Source organism: Scyliorhinus canicula, chromosome 2 (assembly GCF_902713615.1).
Source record: "Scyliorhinus canicula chromosome 2, sScyCan1.1, whole genome shotgun sequence".
Lineage (NCBI taxonomy): Eukaryota > Metazoa > Chordata > Chondrichthyes > Carcharhiniformes > Scyliorhinidae > Scyliorhinus > Scyliorhinus canicula.
The window spans coordinates 224,057,044-224,081,631 of NC_052147.1; the positions used below are offsets into that span (position 1 = coordinate 224,057,044).

The window sequence follows — 24,588 nt, forward strand, 5'->3', positions numbered from 1 at the left end:
TTCCCAAGGTGTTATGGGATATGGGATAAGGCCCAATATGTAATTAGGTCGTAGTTCAGTCATGAACTCATTGAATAGTAGAAGGGACTGGAGGCATTAAATGGACTGCTCCTAATTCCATGATAATAATCCTTATTATCACAAATAAGCTTACATTAACACTGTAATGAAGTTACTGTGAAAAGCTCCTAGTCGCTGCATTCCGGCGCCTGTTCAGGTACACAGAGGGAGAATTCAGAATGTCCAAATTACCTAACAGCACGTCTATCAGGACTTGTGGGAAGAAGGAATACCTTGAGGAAACCCACACAGACACTTGGTGAATGTGCAAAATCCGCACAGATAGTGACCCAAGCCGGGAATCGAACCTGGGACCCTGGCGCTGTGAAACAACAGTGCTAACCACTGTGCTACAGTGCCGCCCACAGGTAGAGAAAAAAATAATTGTTCATTACTGTGGTGATCACAAGTTTACTAGATGCAATACAACTGAGCAAACACTAGAGGGAGCACGGGAGAGCCATATAAATAGACAGGGACAGGAAGTGAGGACACACTACACAGAACGCTGAACTGGTAGCTGGACACAGATACACACCAGCAAGTAGCACTGAAGGTAGCCGTAGGTAGAGCTCTGAAGAGAGAACAAATTCACAATAAAGCATCTTCTCCACAATTGAGACTACGAGCGTTATTAAGACACAAGGAACAACACATGGTACCCAGGAGTGGCTTCAGACGCTTACTACAGGACAACTCAGTGGCAGACACAGAAAGAACAAAATGGCATGGAAATCTCCTACCGGACATTCGACTTGGGAAGACATCGCTGATGGGAGGACGTGCCTTGGATTCACACTTCAGCTGGACACGACTGGAAATGTAAAAAGTGTCTGGGAAAGGTTTAAACAATGGTTCGATATCGGTATCATAGCATATGATGCAGAAGCAGCCTCAGACGAAATTAAAATAGCAATTCTCATCGAAGGACATGAACCTACGAAAGCTTATAATGGATTTAAATACTCAAAAGGTGAAGACAGAAACAGCTTACAAACGGTACTAAACAAATTTGAAGAGTACTGTAAGGAATTTACACAGCAAGGCATGCTCAGAGGCCAAACTGCACAGAGACTGAGTGATGCAAAACTTAAAAAATCACGAAAAGAACAAGAAATCGCGAATGAAAAGTACAGATCAAAAAGAAGAAATAACATGATTTTCACAAAGCCAAAACGTTGAAACCCAGTCCAGATCGGAAAGAAAAGGTAACTTACAACTTTTAGAAATCCAGTCCAGATGGGAAAGAAAAATCGCTGAAATCCGTGACAAAATGGCGTCGGAGCACATTTTGCAGTCTCGGGTAAGCAAAGAACTACAAATTGCGTCTGCGCATGCGCCGGAACCGGAAGCCGCGCATGCGCAGTTTAAAAAATATCGCGGTGCCGATCGTTATGCGCATGCGCAAGCCGCGCATGCGTAGTCAAAAAAAGTCTTGGACGCGGATCGTTATGCGCATGCGCAAGCCGCGCATGCGCAATGGGCACGAAACCGCACAGTGAAGAAGGAAGGTCGATTTGCGCATGCGCAATGCATTCCTGCGCGTGACGTCATGACGTCTGAGCATCCCGACCACGCCCACTTAAAAGGGAAATGCCCGAAAATTGAAAACAAGACACTTAAAGTGGTAAACACAAATTTTCTTGCCTCAGAACACAGAAAAACGCCTGAACTTAAACCAACAGTTAAAAACAACTTGCACAACACCCTGAAAAAAGCAGTCTGCACCACCCAAAGTGAAGAGAACAAAAAGAATTCCGAAACAACAAAAGATGATTTGTTTTTCGAAGATTACCTCTCAGACATGGCTGAGTCAGTCGGATATGCTTATCACAGCATCAGCGACACGGTCGCAAAGTACAACACGAACCAACTCGTGGTAGATGAATCCAACCAAGATGATTTGGTTTTCGAAGAACACTACTCAGACATAGCTGAGTCAGTCGGATATGCTTATCACAGCATCAGCGACACGGTCGCAAAGTTCAACACGAATCAACTCGTGGTAGAAGAAGCCAACCAAGATGATTTGGGTTTCAAAGAATACTACTCAGAGATGGCTGAGTTATTTGGATATGCTGATCACAGCATCAGCGACACCGTTGCAAAGCTCAACACGAATCTACTCGTGGTAGATTAATCCAACACCATGATGCCATGGCAGCTCGTCGATACATTGGATGACAGCAATACCCAAGACGAAGACGACGCCACACAGAGAGCACAGAAAGACTCCACAGAGCGAGCGATGACAGGCTCCACAGAGCGAGCGATGACAGGCTCCACAGTGCGAGTGATGAAAGACTCCAACAGGGATGCAAGCAAACACTCCCTGGCGAACACCATGCATGAACAAGACCATGAAGGTCAACCCGCCGTATCTGAGCAACCACAAGCAGACTATGAAAGTCTAACAAGCTCACATGAACAAGAAGAAGACAATGTACCTCTACCTACTGCATGCAAAAACAGTGACAAGGTGATCACACTCGACGTACAGGATCACAGCGAGACTGACCGTTCTCAGCTTGTCTGTACAGAAGCACTGAGCGAAAACAGTGACAAGGTGATCACACTCGATGTACAGGATCACAGCGAGACTGACAGTTCTCAGCTTGTCTGTACAGAAGCACAGAGTCGGGCCACCCAACAGTCCAGAGAGACAACGCCGAAAGAAAACATGCAGATTTTGACTCCAGAAGAGGAGCACCTGGAGTCCAGAGAGACCACGCCAACAGAAACCATGCAGATTTTGACTCCAGAAGAGGAGCACCTGGAGTCCAGAGAGACCACGCCAACAGAAACCATGCAGATTTTGACTCCAGAAGAGGAGCACCTGGAGTCCAGTGAGACAACATCAACAGAAATCATGAAGATTTTAACTCCAGAAGCGGAGCACCAAGAGTCCAGAGACACCACGTCAACTGAAATCATGCAGATTTTGACTCCAGAAGAGGAGCGCCAAGAGTCCACAGACACCACGTCAATTGTCATCATGAAGTTTTTGACTCCAGAAGAGGAGCGCCAAGAATCCAGAGAGACCGCGTCAAATGAAATCGAGAAGAATTTGACTCCAGAAGAGGAGCACCAAGACAGCAAAGATGAGGAATCAAATCCTCCACAAATGATTGATGTCACCAGCACCGATGCAACATCAGATCATTCGCACCACTCTCGAGACGAAATGCTCAATGACTCAAATTATCCACACGGGACACTCGTAGAGTATAACAAGAAAAACAAAAGTCAAAAGAAGCACAGCAGAAACGAGAACAACAACAGCAAGAACAAAAGCAACATGAAGCGCAACAAGACCAACAACAATAGCAAGCAGCACAGCAGAAACGAGAACAACAACAGCAAGAACAAAAGCAACATGAAGCGCGACAAGACAAACAACAAAGTCAGGCACAAAGATAGCGACAACGACAGAGACAGAAACAGCAACAAGTATGGCAACGAAAACAACAAAGACAGGAACGACAGAAACAACAGCAATGAAACAACGACTTGTACACAATGGTACTACTCGGCACATGACGGACAATGCCACAGCACACTGCAAAACGATGACAAGACTACAAACATGTCATGGGATGACAACGAATCGCACAAACTCACATCTGCTCCAGAACCAGCAAGCACGTCAGCATTCAAGGCAGATGAGATAATACATCGATACCACAAGCACAGAAAAAAAAGTCCATGTCAGTCAATGTCAGTGATGTGACAATGCAAACACCTCGGGATGACGCATTGGGTACTTAAAAATAACAAGGAACACCAACAACATTCACAACGGAGCTGCAATATCAATACAGTAGTCACCCTTTATAACGCGGGCGTTGGGGTCCAAGACAGCCACCCGCGTTGTATCCGAGCCGCGGATATCCATGATGGGGGTTTTAAATTTATTTAAAAATCTATGCATGCGCTTCCCATTGAGAGTCTACGGGGGGGGGGGGGGGGGGGGGGGGGGGGGGGGGGAGAGGTCAGACCCCCGTAGACTCTCAATGGGAAGCGCTAGCATAGATTTTTAAATAAATTTAAAACCCCCATCGTGGATCCAATTAAAATTTCAGCTGCCGGCTCACTTTGATCCGGAGAAGGAAGCTGCTCTCACTGAAATCAGCCGGACGCTGAAATTGACACTGCCCGCTGCTCTCTCCCTCCAATCCAACTTTTAAGTTTTCACGTTTCTGATTGGAGGGAGAGAGCAGCCGGCAGTGTCAATTTCTTTTTTTTCCTCCGGCTTGCCCCCTCTCCCCCCACATCCTCCAACTAGACCACTCTCCCCCCACACCCTCCGGCTCGCCCCCTCTCCCCCCCCCAACACCCTCCGGCTCGCCCCCTCTCCCCCCACACCCTCCGACTCGCCCCCTCTCCCCCACACCCTCCGGCTCGCCCCCTCTCCCCCCACACCCTCCGTTCGCCCCCTCTCCCCCCACATCCTCCAACTAGACCCCTCTCCCCCCACACCCTCCGACTCGCCCCCTCTCCCCCCACACCCTCCGGCTCGCCCCCTCTCCCCCCACACCCTCCGACTCGCCCCCTCTCCCCCCACACCCTCCGGCTCGCCCCCTCCCCCCCCTCTCCTCCCCCATCCCCCAACACCCGCAGGGTCCCCCTCTCTCCCCCAACACCCGCAGGGCCCTCCTCTCCCCCCCAACACCCGCAGGTCCACCCTCTCTCCCCCACACCCCCAGGGGGGTCTCCCCCACACCCCCAGGGGGGTCTCCCCCACACCCACAGGGGGTCTCCCCCACACCCGCCCCCCTCCTCCCCCCCCCAACACCCGCAGGGCCCCCCTCTCTCCCCCACACCCCCAGGGGGGTCTCCCCCAAACCCACAGGGGGGTCTCCCCCACACCCGCCCCCCCTCCTCTCCCCCCCAACACCCGCCCCCCTCCTCTCCCCCCCAACACCCGCCCCCCTCCTCTCCCCGCCCAACACCCGCCCCCCTCCTCTTCCCCCCCCCCCCAACACCCGCCCCCCTCCTCTCCCCCCCCAACACCTGCAGGGCCCCCCTCTCTCCCGCAACACCCGCAGGGCCCCCCTCTCTCCCCCACACCCCCAGGGGGGTCTCCCCCACACCCACAGGGGGTCTCCCCCACACCCGCCCCCCTCCTCTCCCCCCCCAACACCCGCCCCCCTCCTCTCCCCCCCCAACACCCGCCCCCCTCCTCTCTCCCCCAACACCCGCAGGGCCCTCCTCTCTCCCCCAACACCCGCAGGTCCATCCTCTCTCCCCCACACCCCCAGGGGGGTCTCCCCCACACCCACAGGGGGTCTCCCCCACACCCGCCCCCCTCCTCTCCCCCCCAACACCCGCCCCCCTCCTCACCCGCCCCCCCTCCTCTCCTCCCCCAACACCCGCCCCCCCTCTTCTCCCCCACAACACCCGCCCCCCCTCTTCTCCCCCCCCCAACACCCCGCCCCCCCTCTTCCCCCCCCCCCCCCCCCCAACACCCGCCCCCCCCTCGGCAGTGTCAATTTCAGCGGCCGGCTGATTATTTCAGTGAGAGCAGCTTCCCTCTCCGGATCAAAGTGAGCTGGCCGCTGAAATTGACACTGCCCGCTGCTCTCTCCCTCCAATCAGAAACATTAAAACTTAAAAGTTGGATAGGAGGGAGAGAGCAGCGGGCAGTGTCAATTTCAGCGGCCGGCTCACTTTGATCCAGAGAGGGAAGCTGCTCTCTCACTGAAACAATCAGCCGGCCGCTGAAATTGACACAACTGACAGTTGGGGTCCATTAGCCCCCCCGCGGTATATCGCGAACCGCGGTATTGCGGAGCGCGGTATAACGGGGGACTACTGTATCACCACGTCATCAACAACAAAAACAAAAAAAAACTGAACAAATTCATCAAGTTTGGACTCATAAATGTTTTATTAAGATTGGACTCATAAATAAATTGGCTTTGTAAAAAAAAAAAAAATATGCAATAGCACCATCACTTGTATAGATACGCATATCATAAGTAACTGTTTTGTATAATTTTTCTTTAATGATGTACAGAAAATATGTAAAGAGAAAAAGGGGGATGTGGTGATCGTAGATTGACTAGATACAATACAATTCAGCAAACACTAGAGGGAGAGCTATAAATACACCGGGACAGGATGCACAATTTTCTTTAACGATGTACAGAAAATATGTAAAGAGAAAAAGGGGGATGTGGTGATCACAAGTTTACTAGATGCAATACAACTGAGCAAACACTAGAGGGAGCACGGGAGAGCCATATAAATAGACTGGGACAGGAAGTGAGGACACACTACACAGAAGGCAGAACTGGTAGCTGGACACAGATACACACCAGCAAGTAGCACTGAAGGTAGCCGTAGGTAGAGCTCTGAAGAGAGAACGAATTCACAATAAAGCATCTTCTCCACAATTGAGACTACGAGCTTTATTAAGACACAAGGAACAACACAATTACATTTGTCCATCGACTTTTTATGGGCTTTTGCACTGGATGTTGCAATTATTAGAAATCTAAAGCAGTGTGGCACCCTCTGAAGGGGATCCTGGACCTTAACGAAAAGGCAAGTAACTGTGCATCCTGTTAGCCAATCAGATTGGAAGATATTTGCTAAGGCACATAAGATGACAAATTCACACTGTTCTTTATGCAGAAAAAACTTGCTTCCTTAGAACCAGGCAGTGGCTACCTGCACGATTTATGTGCAATTCATTACTGATATAGATAGACAGAGCTGCACCTCCTTGCACTTGAACAAGTATAAACAACACTATCCTGATGTCACTCAGCCCACATGAAGGCCAGACCAGGTAAAGATGGCAGATTTATTTCGCAGGTGGGTTTTGCTGATAGTTTCTTGGTCACTATTACTGAGACAAGTTTTCAATTCCAGATTTATTGGTTGAATTTAATCTCCACCAGCGTTATGGTGGGATTTGAGTCATCTCCAGGGTGACTTGTCCAGTGACATTACCACAGTGACATTACGCATACATAAGCACTTCTTTCTTTTTTCTTCCACAGCCTACTGCCTGGAACTTTCCCAATGTCTTTTACATTATACCTTTTTTCAGAGGTGGATACCTAGATGGATCATTGACAAGGCCTTTTGACCATATAAAGTTTAGATATTTTGCAATGCTCTATCAGGCAGTCAAGATCATTGTATAAACTTTGTGTTGAAAATTGCACCTTTAACATCATTGCCTGCCATTAGTATTTTGAACCTTCACACATAACTTCTGGCCACATTTAACCACTCATGCCTTATCTTTTCCTTATCACCTCAAGCTGTTCTTTCTAGACTAGATCTATCCTCCCAGTAACATCTGGCACCAAGTTAAATCCCAAAGATTTAATTCATTCCACTATCCGCTATTTATGTCTGAGGCTGTTTGTAAGATCTCCTATTCTGTGCAGCTGCTCTTATTCCTGATCAGGCTGTTGAACCACGCTGTTCTCCATTACAATCATGTCTAGCCTATTCACACACACACTAATGAACAGATTTTCTTCAACAAGCATCTCAATTAAGAAAGGTTAATTGAAAAGTTTAACACAGCTTTGCACTACTGTTATTGCTTCATATATTGATCCAGCTGTGGCCCTTTGTATAAATTAACTGACCTCATCTCAGAATGATGATTTTTCTAGTCCATGCAACTGAAACCTTAAGTAATTCCCAGTTTGTTAGAATGCCACATTATAGATGTGTAAATCGGATATCAATATCTATCAGATACATAAAACATGGCAAAACTAGTGGTGAAGGAGCCTGTACAATAGATAGACAGGAGCAGAAATACAGCAAAACTTGAGGGCACCGCTCATTTTTGCAGCTCAGTCATATGATCTTCTGGTTCACTCCAAACAAATCAATCAGTCATTGGGTTACACTTGTGTGCTTTTGCCTGCACCAACTGGTGCATAAACATCCTGGGCCTACTCAGCATTCGCCGATAAAAGTGTTTCCAAAGGTTGAAGAGCACTTTGGGCTGACCGTCTGCCCTTTTCTGATTGGTGACATTGGTCCAGTGGGTCCAGGGTTGTCCTGCCAGAGATTCTGGACTGGGTAATTTTCTCTCCACAGTCACAGCCTCGGAGCAGAGAGGGTCATGACCCTGAAGGATTTTTTTTCTGACCTCTTATGGCAGCACGGTGGCACAAGTGGATAGCACTGTGGCTTCACAGCGCAGGGTCCCAGGTTCGATTCCTCGCTGGGTCACTGTCTGTGCGGAGTCTGCACGTTCTCCCTGTGTCTGGGTGGGTTTCCTCCGGGTGTTCTGGTTTCCTCCCACAGTCCAAAGACGTGCAGGTTAGGCCATGATAAATTGTCCTTAGTGACCAAAAAGGATAGGAGAGGTTATTGGGTGTGGTGAATGTAACGTAGTAATTCACACTGTATTTACCAATACCATTGTAAGCGCAGTAGCGTTATCTGACCACTAGGGGGAGTAGCTCTGGTAATGCTCAGGAGTTTGTACAGGGCTCCACACTTGGCTCCGCCCACGACTCTTCCCCCTTGACTGCTGTATAAATAACCATGTCCAGAGCCAGCCTGCAGTTCATCGAGAGCTCAACGGGTAACAGGCTGGCTCTGTAGTAAGTAGATTAAAACCACTGTTCATATCTTAAAGCACGTGTCTCGTGAATGGATGGTTCCATCAATTTAATCTACTTAAGAACTGTCAGGATCGATCATGGAATCAGCCCTCAAGCCTGGATGCCTGGAACTCGACCCACAGGATGCAGAGGCAAAAGAAATGTTCTCCCACTGGCTGCGGTGCTTTAAGGCCTACCTGGCAGAAGCGAGCACAGCCGAAACAACAGAGGAACAGAAGTTAAGTCTACTGCACGCGAGGGTGAGCCACAGAATCTCTATGCAACTAAACTCGGCCGGTTCATATACTGCAGCGCTAGCGATACGCGATAAGATGTATGCAAGGCCCATTAACGAAGTTTACGCACGCCGCCATGTGTTCACGACTTGCTGCCAGCGGCCTACAGAATCACTCGCTGAATTTTTAAGAGAGCTCAATAATCTATCTAATGACTGTAACTACCAAGCGGTTACCGCGGCTGAACATAGAGAACTTGCTGTACGCGATGTTTTTGTAGCGGGCCTCAGGTCTAATTATGTGCGCCAACGACTGCTGGAAAAGGGGGCCCAAGACTTAGAAACAACTGCAGAAATTGCTACCACGATGGAGGTCTCCTTCCGCAGCCTCACCTCGTTCCCCGTGGACCCCGCGACCTAATCATGGGCCCCCGACCAGCGACTCCCCCAGGCCTGTGCAACGCAGCCGCCCAGCCACCAGGCTGCTCCAGCCTGCCATTTCTGCGGCCAGAATCAGCACCCGCGGCAGCACTGCCCGGCCCGCAACGCGACCTGCAGCAGCTGCAGGCGGAAAGGCCACTACGCGAGAGTGTGCCTCGCAAAAAGGGCCCCAGCTTCCAACTCCCCAGCGGCACGAAGTAATCGCTCCCCACACCCGCAGGCCCACGGGGCCCGAAACGCTGCGGCCTATGCCCCGACACCGCCCCCTCCCGCCACGTGCGATCCATGGGGGCCACCATCTTGGCAGACCTCCACCACGCGGCCGGCCACATGCGACTCATGGGGGCCGCCATCTTGGACGCCATCTTCCTCGCCGCCCGCCACGTGCAATCCACGGGCCCAACCTGCATCTCCATGCTCGGACAACTCATCGGAAGAGTACAACCTCCCCGGGCGCTCGTCACGCGGCCCGCAACTCGGCGCAGTCACACTGGATCAATCACGCCCGAAGCATCTGCGAAATTCGATGGCAGAGGTCCAAATCAACGGGTACAACACGCCATGCCTTTTTGACTCCGGGAGCTCTGAGAGCTTCATACGCCCAGACCTGGTAAGACGCTGTTCGCTCCCCGTTTTCTCCGTGCGGCAAACTATCTCGCTCGCTTCAGGCTCCCATTCTGTACAGATCCAGGGGCGCACCGCCGCGACACTCACAATCCGAGGCGCTAGCTACTCAAAATTTCAACTCTACGTTTTGCCCGACCTCTGCGCGCCACTCTTATTAGGCCTAGATTTTCAGTGTAACCTTAAGAGCCTCACCCTCAGCTTCGGCGGGCCCCTGCCCCCACTCACTATCTGCAGCCTCGCTTCACTGCGAATCTTCCCCCCCCCCCCCCCCCCCTCCTCTCTTCGCCAATCTCACAAAGGACTGTAAACCCGTAGCCACTCGTAGCAGGCGATACAGCCTGCAGGATAGGGTATTTATCAGATCAGAGGTCCGAAGACTTCTCAGTGAGGGGATTATAGAGGCCAGCAATAGTCCCTGGAGAGCTCAGGTGGTGGTCGTTAAGACCGGGGAAAAATTCCGCATGGTTGTCGACTATAGTCAGACCATAAATAGATTTACGCTCCTCGACGCGTATCCCCTCTCAGGATTGCAGACATGGTAAATCAGATCGCCCAGTATCGGCTCTTTTCCACGGTGCATCTGAAGTCTGCATACCACCAGCTCCCAATCCGCCCGGAGGACCGCCACTACACGGCATTCGAGGCCGATGGCCGCCTCTTCCATTTCCTCCGGTCCCCTTCGGCGTCACTAATGGGGTCTCGGTGTTCCAACGAGCAATGGACCGAATGGTGGACCAGTACGGGCTGCGGGCCACGTTTCCGTACTTTGATAATGTCACCATCTGCGGCTATGACCAGCAGGACCACGACGCCAACCTCCACCATTTTTTCCACGGCACAGAAATTAAACATCACCTACAACAAAGGGAAATGCGTTTTCCGCACAAACAGACTGGCCATCCTCGGCTACGTCGTGGAAAACGGAGTCCTGGGCCCAGACCCGGACCGTATGCACCCCCTCTTAGAACTCCGCCTCCCCCATTGCCCCAAGGCCCTCAAACGGTGCTTGGGGTTCTTCTCCTACTACGCTCAGTGGGTCCCTCAATATGCGGACAAAGCCCGCCCACTCTTTAAGGCCACACGATTTCCCCTGTCAGCTGAGGCAGGCCAGCCCTTCAACTGCATCAAGGAGGACATCGCCAAAGTGGCCATGCGGGCGGTGGATGAATCCACTCCATTCCAGGTTGAGAGCGACGCCTCAGAGGTAGCTCTAGCAGCCACACTAAATCAGGCAGGGAGACCAGTCGCATTTTTCTCCCGTACCCTCTCCGCTTCAGAGCTCCGACACTCCTCAGTCGAGAAAGAAGCACAAGCCATTGTGGAGGCTATTCGTTACTGGAGGCACTACCTCACAGGTAGGAGGTTCACCCTCATCACCGACCAAAGATCGGTCGCCTTTATGTTTGATAACTCGCAAAGGGGCAAAATAAAAAATGATAAAATTCTTCGGTGGAGGATCGAACTCTCCACCTACAGCTATGATATTAAGTATCGACCCAGGAAGCTCAACGAGCCTCCGGATGCCCTATCCCGCGGGGCATGTGCCAGCGCGTAGATTGACAGACTGAAAGTCATCCACAACGACCTCTGCCACCCGGGGGTCACCCGGCTCGCCCACTACATCAGAGCCCGAAACCTGCCTTTTTCCAACGAGGAGGTAAAAGCGGTCACCAGGGACTGCCCGATCTGTGCCGAGTGCAAACCGCACTTCTATAGACCAGACAGGGCCCACCTGGTCAAGGCTTCTAGGCTCCTTGAACGCCTCGCGATTGATTTCAAAGGGCCACTCCCCTCAACCAACAAGAACGTTTACTTTCTAAACGTCGTAGATGAGTTCTCCCGTTTCCCATTTGCTATCCCGTGCCCCGACATGACCTCCCATACAGTCATTAGGGCCCTGCATAGCATCTTCACCCTGTTTGGTTTCCCCAGCTACGTGCACAGCGACCGGGGTTCGTCCTTCATGAGCGACGAGCTGCGTCAGTACCTGCTCGACAAGGGCATTACCTCGAGCAGGACTACCAGCTACAACCCCAGGGGGAACGGGCAGGTGGAGAGGGAGAACGCGACGGTGTGGAAGACCGTCCTACTGACCCTCCGGTCTAGAAAGCTCCAAGTCTCCCAGTGGCAGGAAGTCCTCCCAGACGCGCTCCACGCTATTAGGTCCCTCTTATGCACAGCGACCAATCAGACCCCTCACGAGAGGCTCTTCATTTTTTCCAGGGGCACTACCACGGGGGTCTCACTTCCGGCATGGCTGAGGACACCGGGCCCGGTACGCCTGAGGAAACACGTCAGGGCACACAAAACCGACCCCCTTGTTGAGAAGGTGCGCCTGCTCCACTCCAACCCCCAGTACGCCTTCGTCGAGTTCCCTGACGGCCGCCAGGACACAGTATCCCTCCGGGATATGGCACCCGCCGGATCCAGCGCCCCCTCTACCACCACAGAAGGACCCCTCACTCTACACCCCATGCTGCCGCCCCCTCATGCTCCCGAGCCCATGAGCTCCCGAGCCCACGAGCTCGCTCCACCAGTTCCGTTCACCCGCGCCGGCCAGCCCCCAATGCCCCCGGTCGAACCGGAAGAGTATGAAGCTCGGACACAACCCTCCCTGGAGGGTTTGTACAGCAGAGGCCATTGTACCCCAGCACACCACACCCATCCAGCCACCACAAGAGGCTGCAACCCCGGTGCTCTGCAGATCACAGCGGACAGTTCGACCACCGGACAGACTTACTTTGTAGACCACCACCCCCGCCGGACTTGATTTTTTTGCAGGGGGTGAATGTGGTGAATGTAACGTAGTAATTCACACTGTATTTACCAATACCATTGTAAGCGCAGTAGCGTTATCTGACCACTAGGGGGAGTAGCTCTGGTAATGCTCAGGAGTTTGTACAGGGCTCCGCCCATGACTCCTCCCCCTTGACTGCTGTATAAATAACCGTGTCCTGAGCCAGCCTGAAGTTCATCGAGAGTTCAACGGGTAACAGGCTGGCTCTGTAGTAAGTAGATTAAAACCACTGTTCATATCTTAAAGCACGTGTCTCGTGAATTGATGGTTCCATCATTGGGTTACGGGGATAGGGTGGAAGTGAGGGCTTAAGTGGGTCGGTGCAGACTCGATGGGCCGAATGGCCTACTTCTGCACTGTATGTTCTATGTTCTCTCAGTTGAGAATGATTCTGGACAACTGTTGTTTCTGGATTTGGGGTTTTCAGACTAGAGCGGCTACGTGTATATTCTAATTCTAATTTGTAACAAGTAGAATTACTTAATGGGTCAGCGATTCCAGTTGCAGGTAAGTAAAATTTATGGAATGTTTTGTACTGGAAAGTGAAAGCACTCCGGAGTGTTTTTGGAGACGTTTTGGTGCGTATACCAACCAATGTTGCCACATCATATGAAGGATGGCAGGGGTGACCTGTTCACACACAGGCTCTGAGAGATATGGGGGCTGCAGCAAGTAATGCCTCTGGATCTGCAGCCGGGCAGGGAGTTGCAGCTGAGGTTCTCAAGAGGGGAAGAACCAAGTCATGCTCTCTGACAAGTTGGAACCTAACCTCTCCTTCCTCCTGGACCGTAGACTAGCCGAAGCACGCATTAGTGTATAAGAACATTCAATGCTTTTCTGTATGCTGCCGCATTGAAGTCCTCTGCTGAGTCCTCTGCAGCAGAACCTGTCTTTCACCTCGCTGTTTGGTGAGCTGGCAAATTAATCAACTTTTAACCCTCATTCCACTTGTGCTCAGTGAATCACAACATGCTGATCCCAACTTTGTTCTAACCTCCATGGTAAATGCAGTGCAAGTATCTGAGCTAAAGTATCGGAGGCTGTATGTGTTATATTAGGCAATATGGCCTCTGCTGTGCTGCTGCTCCCTCCTTGGATTGCAGTGGCTGTGCGGGCAGCTGATCTTGGATGTCTGAAGGGAAGGTTGGTGTGAGGGAACAGGTTTGGGATGGAAAGCAAGAGATCCATGATCACACCATCAGCAGTACTCAGCATATCAGATAACAAGATGATGGGGAGCAGGGAGTTGAGAGGAGGCATAAGGCAGGAATATGCCATCACGTTCAATATTCTCAACAACAATGGTGCTACTGGCCCTGTCGCAGCTGGCACGATGACATGAGAACCATCTCCTTTGTAGGAATTTGTGATATTTTCCATGTTTTGCTACTGTGTCCTGCAAGAGAGAGGGCAGAATGTCAGTGGTTGTGTAGCACTATTTGGATCATGTGCCTGTCATAGCTGAACAGCTAGAGGCAATGGGAAGTGGATGTGAAGCTTGTAGGTGTCCAAGAGTGAGATGGAGTATCTGGATTTTAGGCATAGTCATGAGTGGCAGGAAGTGCTGCTGGATGAGGGTTGGGGCTGTGGTGCATTAAGCAACTTGAGAGATTTGTGCTGTGGTGGGTGGAAGATACATTTACATTTACTGATTTTCACCACCCATGTGAGATAATTACACCTCTAGTGGTCCTGTTGCTAGATCCTCAGAACCCAATTCTGAGAGTTGACCTCCCTGGTCACCTGCTGGAACTCCGTTTTGAGGGATCATCCTTGAGGGTTTTCTGGCACCCCTTATGACATTCTTCTTTCTGCTCACCTGCATCGCTAATAATTACAGTGTCATATCCATTATAAAGGAGGAAGATGCTATCATTATTAATATTCTCAAAGCTATCAGATCGCTCTTTGGTTCCTGATAATTTTTGAATAATCTCCATTACACCAATCTATTTTTGCACCGTACTTTTAAAAAGCAGCCTATCTTTAATAAAGCATACAGGCAAGCATTAGCAAACAGTGCTGCTGGCATTACCTGTTGTTTGCAAAGCTCGCTAGCAGTGTGGAGAAGAGGACACCAGCAATTTTGGCCCAGAAATTTGGTTCATAAACATACAGACGAGATGGGTGGACAAATGCTGTGTTTTATCTGAACAGATGCTAGCACACTGCAAATCGCATCCTCTGTGCTCTGAAATAGGGGCAATTGAACTTAACACACTGAGTTTGAGCCATTAAGTGCACTTAGAATAGTAACTCTACACAGCGGACAGCGAGTATCCCTCTGTTTTCTTAACTCAACAAGTGGCTTTTGACTTGTAATGGGCTTTGCTTAATTAGAATTTCAGAAGATATAAGCTCGAAGTTAAAGTGTTTCCTTTTACTTAGAATTGTTTAACTATTAATTGCAAGCTATTTTCTGTGATGTTAATGCAGTTGGTCGTGTGTTAAGGATGTAGTTTGTTTTAATATAAAAGATGCCGGTCTGTCATGGAATTATTCCTGGGGGTGAAGTATCCTTTCCTCACAGTTTACAAGTTGCAAAATTGTTGGTGTTTCTCGTCCAGTTTCCTAATGTACATTGAGGTCTGGTCGGATACCATATTTATGAAAAAAAGTATTTGAATTTTGTCCTTCTATGTATTTAAATTCATAGTCCCTCCGCAAGATAGCAGTATGACAAAGCTTTGAGAGGAACATGAGCAGTGTTATAATTTCCACATAATTCTAACAGTGAAAGTGAGGTTTCTATCTGATTTACTCTTTAATAAGTATTTGTGTTAATAGCCCCACTGTTTCCTTTACTTCAAAATCCAGGTCATAATGGGTACAGTAGTTGGAATTTAGTTGAATTTAGTGGTGGCCAACCTGGATGGTATCAGCCCTCCCAGTCAATTAAGGCAGAAATCCCGCCCTTGAAAGCTGTTGGCCAATCAAAGGCCTTGCACTTCACTCACTATCACATCATTCAAATACAGCATTGGAATTTATACAGATACATTTTTCTATAAATTATTCCATTGATACTTGGATGTTACCACAATTCACAAACAATACTAGGCAAATATAAATGGTCAACCAAATGGATAATACATGCTGCAAAACAACATATAGTGTATTCTGTGGTACAGCTTGCTTCTATTGAAAATTAATGCCAACCAGATTTTGTTATGATGATGACTATTCCTAATACTTTACTTACTCTCCTTTCTCCCCTCATAGATTTTTGTTTATTCTCTTGGGGCCCCTTGGTAAAGGTCCACAATATCATGAAATTGGCAGGTCGATTGCAACCTTGATGACTGATGAGGCAAGTGCTGAATTCCAAAGTACTTAGTTAAAAGTGATCTAGAGATGTCTGTTGCACACTTTGATAATTCATTAATTGCAAACTTGCTAATCGGATTTAATAATTTTTGTGAATGTTGTAACACTAGACGATTTAAATTACATTAGGGGACTAGACATGGGTAAATTGTTCATGAGTTTGAGAGGACAGACAGAAAGTCACACTTTATGTCAGTATCATTACTCCCGGAGAGACAAGACTACATGTAAAATGGTATTTGGTTTAATTTTTAAAATACATTGAAATGGTGTGACCAGTGACAATGATTTATATTGGCATAAGTACGCTGACACTGCAGCTGTGTTTGGAATTGAACCAAGCTGTTGATCTTCATACAGTGAATGTGGACATTTACAGTTTCTCTTTGTGCTTTTGTAATCCATACTTTTAAAAGAAAATTTAACAAATGCAATTATTTCATCTGACCACTCAGGATTATGCATTATTCGAGACACATAAGTTATTAATTTGACTGATTGCAGGTATTCATGAAGATTTTATTTATAGTTATGATTTAGATATTTTGGGAGTAAGTGCCAAATCTGGAGTAATTAACAGACTTTGATAGATGACATATAAAATAACTATTAAGCGAAAGGATGCAGTAAACCCACGCTTAACGTTGGACTCAGTTAACATTTTTCACTTTACTATAATTCGCAAAATGGGGACTATCCATTTACTGTTGCGATGTTCACCATAACGTTGTTTGTCACAGACTCCCTCTTCTGTATCCTGAACATCCCACAGGGGCACATGGCATTTTCCACCATTTTCCCCAGTGTTGTTCGGGTCCTCTTCTGTTGCTTCTCTTTTCTCCGTCCCCGTCCCCCCACTTCTGCTTCTGCTCCTGCTCCTGTCCTCAGTGCTCAAGACCCTTCCCTCCCTGCCGCTCCTTCCCCTCCAGAGCTTCCATTCCCATCCTCCATTTTCATATTTAAAGTCCAGTCTTGGTACTTCTTCAGCTGGTCCTCGCAGCAACCAACGTCTGCCATTAGGTGGAGCCTAGTCAATGAAGGCAGGTAGCTGGTGGATGTAACCTTTTTTTTTACATTTATATTCTACTTCTTTTGTATTTTTCAATTGTTTTTTGAAGGTTATGTCATGTATGAATGTAGTCATTTAGGAGTGTACAGCATTTCAGCTTGTGATGTTTTTTCTTCGGAGACATAAGAACATAAGAACATAAGAAATAGGAGCAGGAGTAGGCCATCTGGCCCCTCGAGCCTGCTCCGCCATTCAATGAGATCATGGCTGATCTTTTGTGGACTCAGCTCCACTTTCCGGCCCGAACACCATAACCCTTAATCCCTTTATTCTTCAAAAAACTATCTATCTTTACCTTAAAAACATGTAATGAAGGAGCCTCAACTGCTTCACTGGGCAAGGAATTCCATAGATTCACAACCCTTTGGGTGAAGAAGTTCCTCCTAAACTCAGTTCTAAATCTACTTCCCCTTATTTTGAGGCTATGCCCCCTAGTTCTGCTGTCACCCGCCAGTGGAAACAACCTGCCCGCATCTATCCTATCTATTCCCTTCATAATTTTAAATGTTTCTATAAGATCCCCCCTCATCCTTCTAAATTCCAAGGAGTACAGTCCCAGTCTACTCAACCTCTCCTCATAATCCAACCCCTTCAGCTCTGGGATTAACCTAGTGAATCTCCTCTGCACACCCTCCAGCGCCAGTACGTCCTTTCTCAAGTAAGGAGACCAAAACTGAACACAATACTCCAGGTGTGGCCGCACTAACACCTTATACAATTGCAACATAACCTCCCTAGTCTTAACTCCATCCCTCTAGCAATGAAGGACAAAATTCCATTTGCCTTCTTAATCACCTGTTGCACTTGTAAACCAACCTTCTGTGACTCATGCACTAGCACACCCAAGTCTCTCTGAACAGCGGCATGCTTTAATATTTTATCGTTTAAATAATAATCCCGTTTGCTGTTATTCCTACCAAAATGGATAACCTCACATTTGTCAACATTGTATTCCATCTGCCAGACCCGAGCCCATTCACTTAACCTATCCAAATCCCTCTGCAGACTTCCAGTATCCTCTGCACTTTTCGCTTTACCACTCATCTTAGTGTCATCTGCAAACTTGGACACATTGCCCTTGGTCCCCAACTCCAAATCATCAATGTAAATTGTGAACAATTGTGGGCCCAACACGGATCCCTGAGGGACACCACTAGCTACTGATTGCCAACCAGAGAAACACCCATTTATCCCAACTCTTTGCTTTCTATTAATTAACCAATCCTCTATCCATGCTACTACTTTACCCTTAATGCCATGCATCTTTATCTTATGCAGCAACCTTTTGTGTGGCACCTTGTCAAAGGCTTTCTGGAAATCCAGATATACCACATCCATCGGCTCCCCGTTATCTACTGCACTGGTAATGTCCTCAAAAAATTCCACTAAATTAGTTAGGCACGACCTGCCTTTTACGAACCCATGCTGCGTCTGCCCAATGGGACAATTTCTATCCAGATGCCTCGCAATTTCTTCCTTGATGATAGATTCCAGCATCTTCCCTATTACCGAAGTTAAACTCACTGGCCTATAATTTCCTGCTTTCTGCCTACCTCCTTTTTTAAACAGTGGTGTCACGTTTGCTAATTTCCAATCCACCGGGACCACCCCAGAGTCTAGTGAATTTCGGTAAATTATCACCAGTGCATCTGCAATTTCCCTAGCCATCTCTTTTAGCACTCTGGGATGCATTCCATCAGGGCCAGGAGACTTGTCTACCTTTAGCCCCATTAGCTTGCCCATCACTCCCTCCTTAGTGATAACAATCGTCTCAAGGTCCTCACCTGTCATAGCCTCATTTCTATCAGTCACTGGCATGTTATTTGTGTCTTCCACTGTGAAGACCGACCCAAAAAACCTGTTCAGTTCCTCAGCCATTTCCTCATTTCCCATTATTAAAACTCCCTTCTCATCCTCTAAAGGACCAATATTTACCTTAGCCACTCTTTTTTGTCTTATATATTTGTAAAACCTTTTACTGTCTGTTTTTATATTCTGAGCAAGTTTACTCTCATACTCTATCTTACTCTTCTTTATAGCTTTTTTAGTAGCTTTCTGTTGCCCCCTAAAGATTTCCCAGTCCTCTAATCTCCCAGCAATCTTTGCCACTTTATATGCTTTTTCCTTCAATTTGATACTCTCCCTTATTTCCTTAGATATCCACGGTCGATTTTCCCTCTTTCTTCCGTCCTTCCTTTTTGTTGGTATAAACCTTTGCTGAGCACTGTGAAAAATCGCTTGGAAGGTTCTCCACTGTTCCTCAACTGTTCCACCATAAAGTCTTAGCTCCCAGTCTACCTTAGCTAGTTCTTCTCTCATCCCCTTGTAATCTCCCTTGTTTAAACACAAAACACTAGTATTTGATTTTACTTTCTCACCCTCCATCTGTATTTTAAATTCCACCATATTGTGATCGCTCCTTCCGAGAGGATCCCTAACTATGAGATCATGAATCAATCCTGTCTCATTACACAGGACAAGATCCAGGACCGCTTGTTCCCTCGTAGGTTCCATCACATACTGTTCTAGGAAACTATCGCGGATACATTCTATAAACTCCTCCTCACGGTTGCCCTGACCGACCTGGTTAAACCAATCGACATGTAGATTAAAATCCCCCATGATAACTGCTGTACCATTTCTACATGCATCAGTTATTTCTTTGTTTATTGCCTGCCCCACCATCTCGTTACTATTTGGTGGCCGATAGACTACTCCTATCAGTGACTTTTTCGCCTTACTATTCCTGATTTCCACCCAAATGGATTCAACCTTATCCTCCATAGCACCGATGTCATCCCTTACTATTGCCCGGATGTCATCCTTAAATAACAGAGCAACACCACCTCCCTTACCATCCACTCTGTCCTTCCGAATAGTTTGATACCCTCGGATATTTAACTCCCAGTCGTGACCATCCTTTAACCATGTTTCAGTAATGGCCACTAAATCATAGTCCTTCACGATGATTTGTGCCACCAACTCATTTACTTTATTCCGAATACTACGAGCATTCAGGTAAAGTACACTTATGTTGGTTTTTTTACCTCTGTTTTGAATCTTAACATCTCCAGTTTTATTCCTTTTGTTATTACTGGGCCTATTCACTGTGCTCCCCTCAGTCACTGTACCTTGTACTGTCGCCCTTATGGATTTCTGACTATGTCTTCTCTGCCTTGCCCTTTTCCCCTTACTTCTTTTTGTTTCTGTCCCTGTTTTACTACCTTCCAACTTCCAGCATTGGTTCCCATCCCCCTGCCCCATTAGTTTAAACCCTCCCCAACAGCTCTAGAAAACACCCCCCCTAGGACATCGGTTCCAGTCCTGCCCAAGTGCAGACCGTCCGGTTTGTACTGGTCCCACCTCCCCCAGAAGCGGTCCCAATGCCCCAGGAATTTGAATCCCTCCCTCTTGCACCATCTCTCGAGCCACGCATTCATCCTATCTATCCTGACATTCCTACTCTGACTAGCTCGTGGCACTGGTAGCAATCCTGAGATTATTACCTTTGAGGTCCTTCTTTTTAGTTTAACTCCTAACTCCCTGAATTCCGCTTGTAGGACCTCATCCCGTTTTTTACCTATATCGTTGGTGCCTATGTGCACCACGACAGCTGGCTGTTCACCCTCCCCCCCTAGAATGTCCTGCAGCCGCTCAGAGACATCCTTGACCCTTGCACCAGGGAGGCAACATACCATCCTGGAGTCTCGATTACGTCCACAGAACCGCCTGTCTATTCCCCTTACGATCGAGTCCCCTATCACTATAGCCCTGCCATTTTTCTTCCTGCCCTGCTGTGCAGCAGAGCCAGCCACGGTGCCATGAACCTGGCTGCTGCTGCCTTCCCCTGGTGAGCCATCTCCCTCAACAGTATCCAAAGCGGTATATCTGTTTTGCAGGGAGATGACCGCAGGGGACACCTGCACTGCCTTCCTACTCTTGCTCTTTCTTTTGGTCACCCATTTTCTATCTCCCTCAGTAACCTTCACCTGCGGTGTGACCAACTCGCTAAACGTGCTATCCACGACCTCCTCAGCATCGCGGATGCTCCAAAGTGAGTCCATCCGCAGCTCCAGAGCCGTCAAGCGGTCTAACAAGAGCTGCAACTGAACACACTTCTTGCACGTGAAGGAGCCAGGGATAGTGGACGTGTCCCTGAGCTCCCACATCGCACACGAGGAGCATGACACGGGTCTGGGATCTCCTGCCATGTCTTAAACCCTTGGTAAACTTAAACAACAACAATTTCAAAATAAAAATAAATAAATTAGGCAAGGAAAAGAAAAAGAGAGACTACTTACCAGTCACTTACCAGGGTGAAAGAGCACCTCCTCACACTCTGCACCGAATTACCTCACTGCACCAAATTACCAAATTTCAATCCTCCACTCTGTACGAGTCTCACGGAAAGTGCTTGCTTACTTCGTGCGCAGTCTCTCTGTCTTTTATACAGACCTCAGCTAACCGATGACTCAAAAAAATACCTTAACTTCAAAGAGAAGAATACAATGTGCCCCTAAACAGGCCTCAACAGGCCTCAAGTGATTGCCAGATAACTGCCTCTCAGCAATTAGGGTGGGGGCAGCTTCAACCAATCAGACACTAAGCTCCACACTGCACTTTTAACTGAAAAACAGCAGAATTAGATTTTCCACTTACCTTTGCTGATTTACTCACTGCACCAAATTACCAAATTTCAATCCTCCACTCTGTACGAGTCTCACTCCGGATGAGTCTCCTGGAAAGTGCTTGCTTACTTCGTGCGCAGTCTCTCTGTCTTTTATACAGACCTCAGCTAACCGATGACTCAAAAAAATACCTTAACTTCAAAGAGAAGAATACAATGTGCCCCTAAACAGGCCTCAACAGGCCTCAAGTGATTGCCAGATAACTGCCTCTCAGCAATTAGGGTGGGGGCAGCTTCAACCAATCAGACACCAAGCTCCACACTGCACTTTTAACTGAAAAACAGCAGAATTAGATCCGAACGTATTGTTCCTACAGTATTGTTTAATATTTAGTAATTTATTTTGTTTCATAAGTTATTTCAGCAAGGGATACACAGTGTTGTGCATAGTACAGTATTTCAACATGTACATTGGTTTTAACCATGTCAGAAATGTTCAAAAGAACCCAACCCCATTTTTAACATTGATTTCTATGAGAACCTTTGATTCACTTAAAGCTGTTTCACAACTACAACCTTAAGTGAAGATTTATTCAGCTTGCATATTCCTAGGATTTGTTTTATACTGGTAAAATCAGCTACTGCAAAAGCAGAGTTTTGTTAAATTCGAACATTGAAACTGATTAATTGAGGCTTTAGAAATTTTGAGTTAACTAATATTAGTGATCCTCCACCAAAATATTTCAAGGAACTCAATTAATAAATAAAATGGAAGTCTCTTAGACCAGGGGTTTTCAAAATGTGGTCCACGTAGAGATTTTCCAGTGGTTCAGCAAAATATTATGAAGTGCTTAACAAGCAGACCAGCCCTATGGATAAACCATAGGGTGAACCTGTCCTTTATTCTCCCACCAAAACTGAATAAAGTACTCCAGATGAGGTTTGAACAAGACGCTGTACAGGTAAAACATAATTCCTCCCATTTGCACTCATGTCTTCTTGACATAAAGACCAAAATTTATTAAATCTTTGATTGCCTCTTGCACCTTTCTACGAGTTTTTGATGATATTTAAACTCCGATCTCATGACTGCTAATGACTCCTTGTTACTATCAGAAAACACTCCAATTTATCCAAAGTTGATAGCCTCATATTTGCCCAGATTGATTAAAATCAAAGAACCTTACAGCCCAGAAGGAGACCATTTGGCCCGTCATGTTGGTACTGGCTCTTCGAAAGAGCTGTCCAATTTAGTTCAACATCCTAGCTTTGCATCCATTACCATGCAAATTATTCTCTTTAGGTAAAATTTAATTCAATTTGTCAGTTTTATCCACTCATTTAATCTGTCTATGTCCCATTGTAAATTCCTGCTCCCACCTCCATTGTTTCCCATGCCTCCTAACCTAAAGGACTTTAATTTTCGGGCTCTCGAGGTGTCGTAACTGGGGGGTCCCCAATTATACGCTGGGGGCCACCACCACCCCTCTTCCCACCCCGGAGGCCCGGGTAAGGGCAATTGTCTGCAATCCTAACATCTTAAAGTACGATATAAGTCAAAAACTTCTGATGGTTCCGACTATCTGACAGTAATGGTTACCGAGCAGACGTTAGAAGAATTAAAACCACTTCTACAGTGACTCTGATTGCATTCCACAGATGTTCAGGCCGAATGTCATCTGTCTGCTTCATTATTAATGTTTAAACATGAAAGAATCCATCCCTATGGACAAGCCCTCTGTATACACAGGATCTGCTCAGGCGAGTAGGTGCATAAGATACATCTACAGACGCTGAAAAATGCCCTCGTACGAATGGGATATGGTGCTCGATTCATCGATCGACAGTTCCAACGTGCCACAGCAAAAAAAAAAACCCCACCTCAGAAGACAAACACAGGACACAACCGACGGAGTACCCTTCGTCGTCCAGTACTTCCCCAGAGCGGAGAAACTATGACGTCTTCTTCGCAGTCTTCAACATGTCATCAATGAAGGCGAAAATCTTGCAAAGGTCATCCCCACACCCCCCACTACTTGCCTTCAAACAACCGCGCAACCTCAAACAAACCATTTTGCAGCAAACTACCCAGCCTTCAGAACAGCGACCACAACACTACACAACCCTGCCATGGCAATCTCTGCAAGACATGCCAGATCATCGACATGGGTACCACCATTACACGTGAGAACACCACCCACCAGGTATGTGGTACATACCCGTGCGTCTCTGCCAACGTTGTCTACCTCATGCGCTGCGAGAAAGTTTGTCCCGAAGTGTGGTACATTGGCGAGACCATGCAGACACTGCGACAACGGATGAACGGACATTGCGTGACAATCGCCAGTCAGGAATGTTCCCTTCCAGTCGGGGAACACTTCAGCAGTCAAGGGCATTCAGCCTCTGATCGTCGTGTAAGCGTTCTTCAAGGTGGCCTTCAGGACGTGCTACAATGCAGAATCGCCGAGCAGAAACTTATAGCCAAGTTCCGCAAACATGAGTACGGCCTCAAACGGGACCTTGGATTCATGTCTCATTACATTCACCCCCCACCATCTGGCCTGGGCTTGCGAAATCCTACCAACTGTCCTGGCTTGAGACAATTCACACTCCTTTAACCTGTGATGATCCCTCTCTCCAGTTGCTCCATATGGACCTGTAGACTTAATTACCTGCAAAGACTTGCATTCAAGGTATTGTATTGCATCTTTGACATTGTCTATATATGTGTTTCTGGAACCCACCTCTTCATTTACCTGAGGAAGGAGCAGTGCTCCAAAAGCTCGTGATTCAAAACAAACCTGTTGGACTTTAACC

At 47.7% G+C, this 24,588-nt stretch overlaps 1 protein-coding gene across 3 annotated transcripts in view; it reads left to right on the top strand.

Annotated features, from left to right (window-relative positions):
• Window positions 1–24,588, top strand: part of LOC119961978 (sodium-driven chloride bicarbonate exchanger-like) — a 466,097-nt gene that overhangs the window by 280,479 nt on the left and 161,030 nt on the right. For all 3 annotated transcript variants that reach the window (XM_038789664.1, XM_038789662.1, XM_038789663.1), the window contains one exon: window positions 15,971–16,058. In XM_038789664.1, the coding sequence (XP_038645592.1) occupies window positions 15,971–16,058 (88 nt within the window). The remainder of the gene's footprint in view (window positions 1–15,970; window positions 16,059–24,588) is intronic.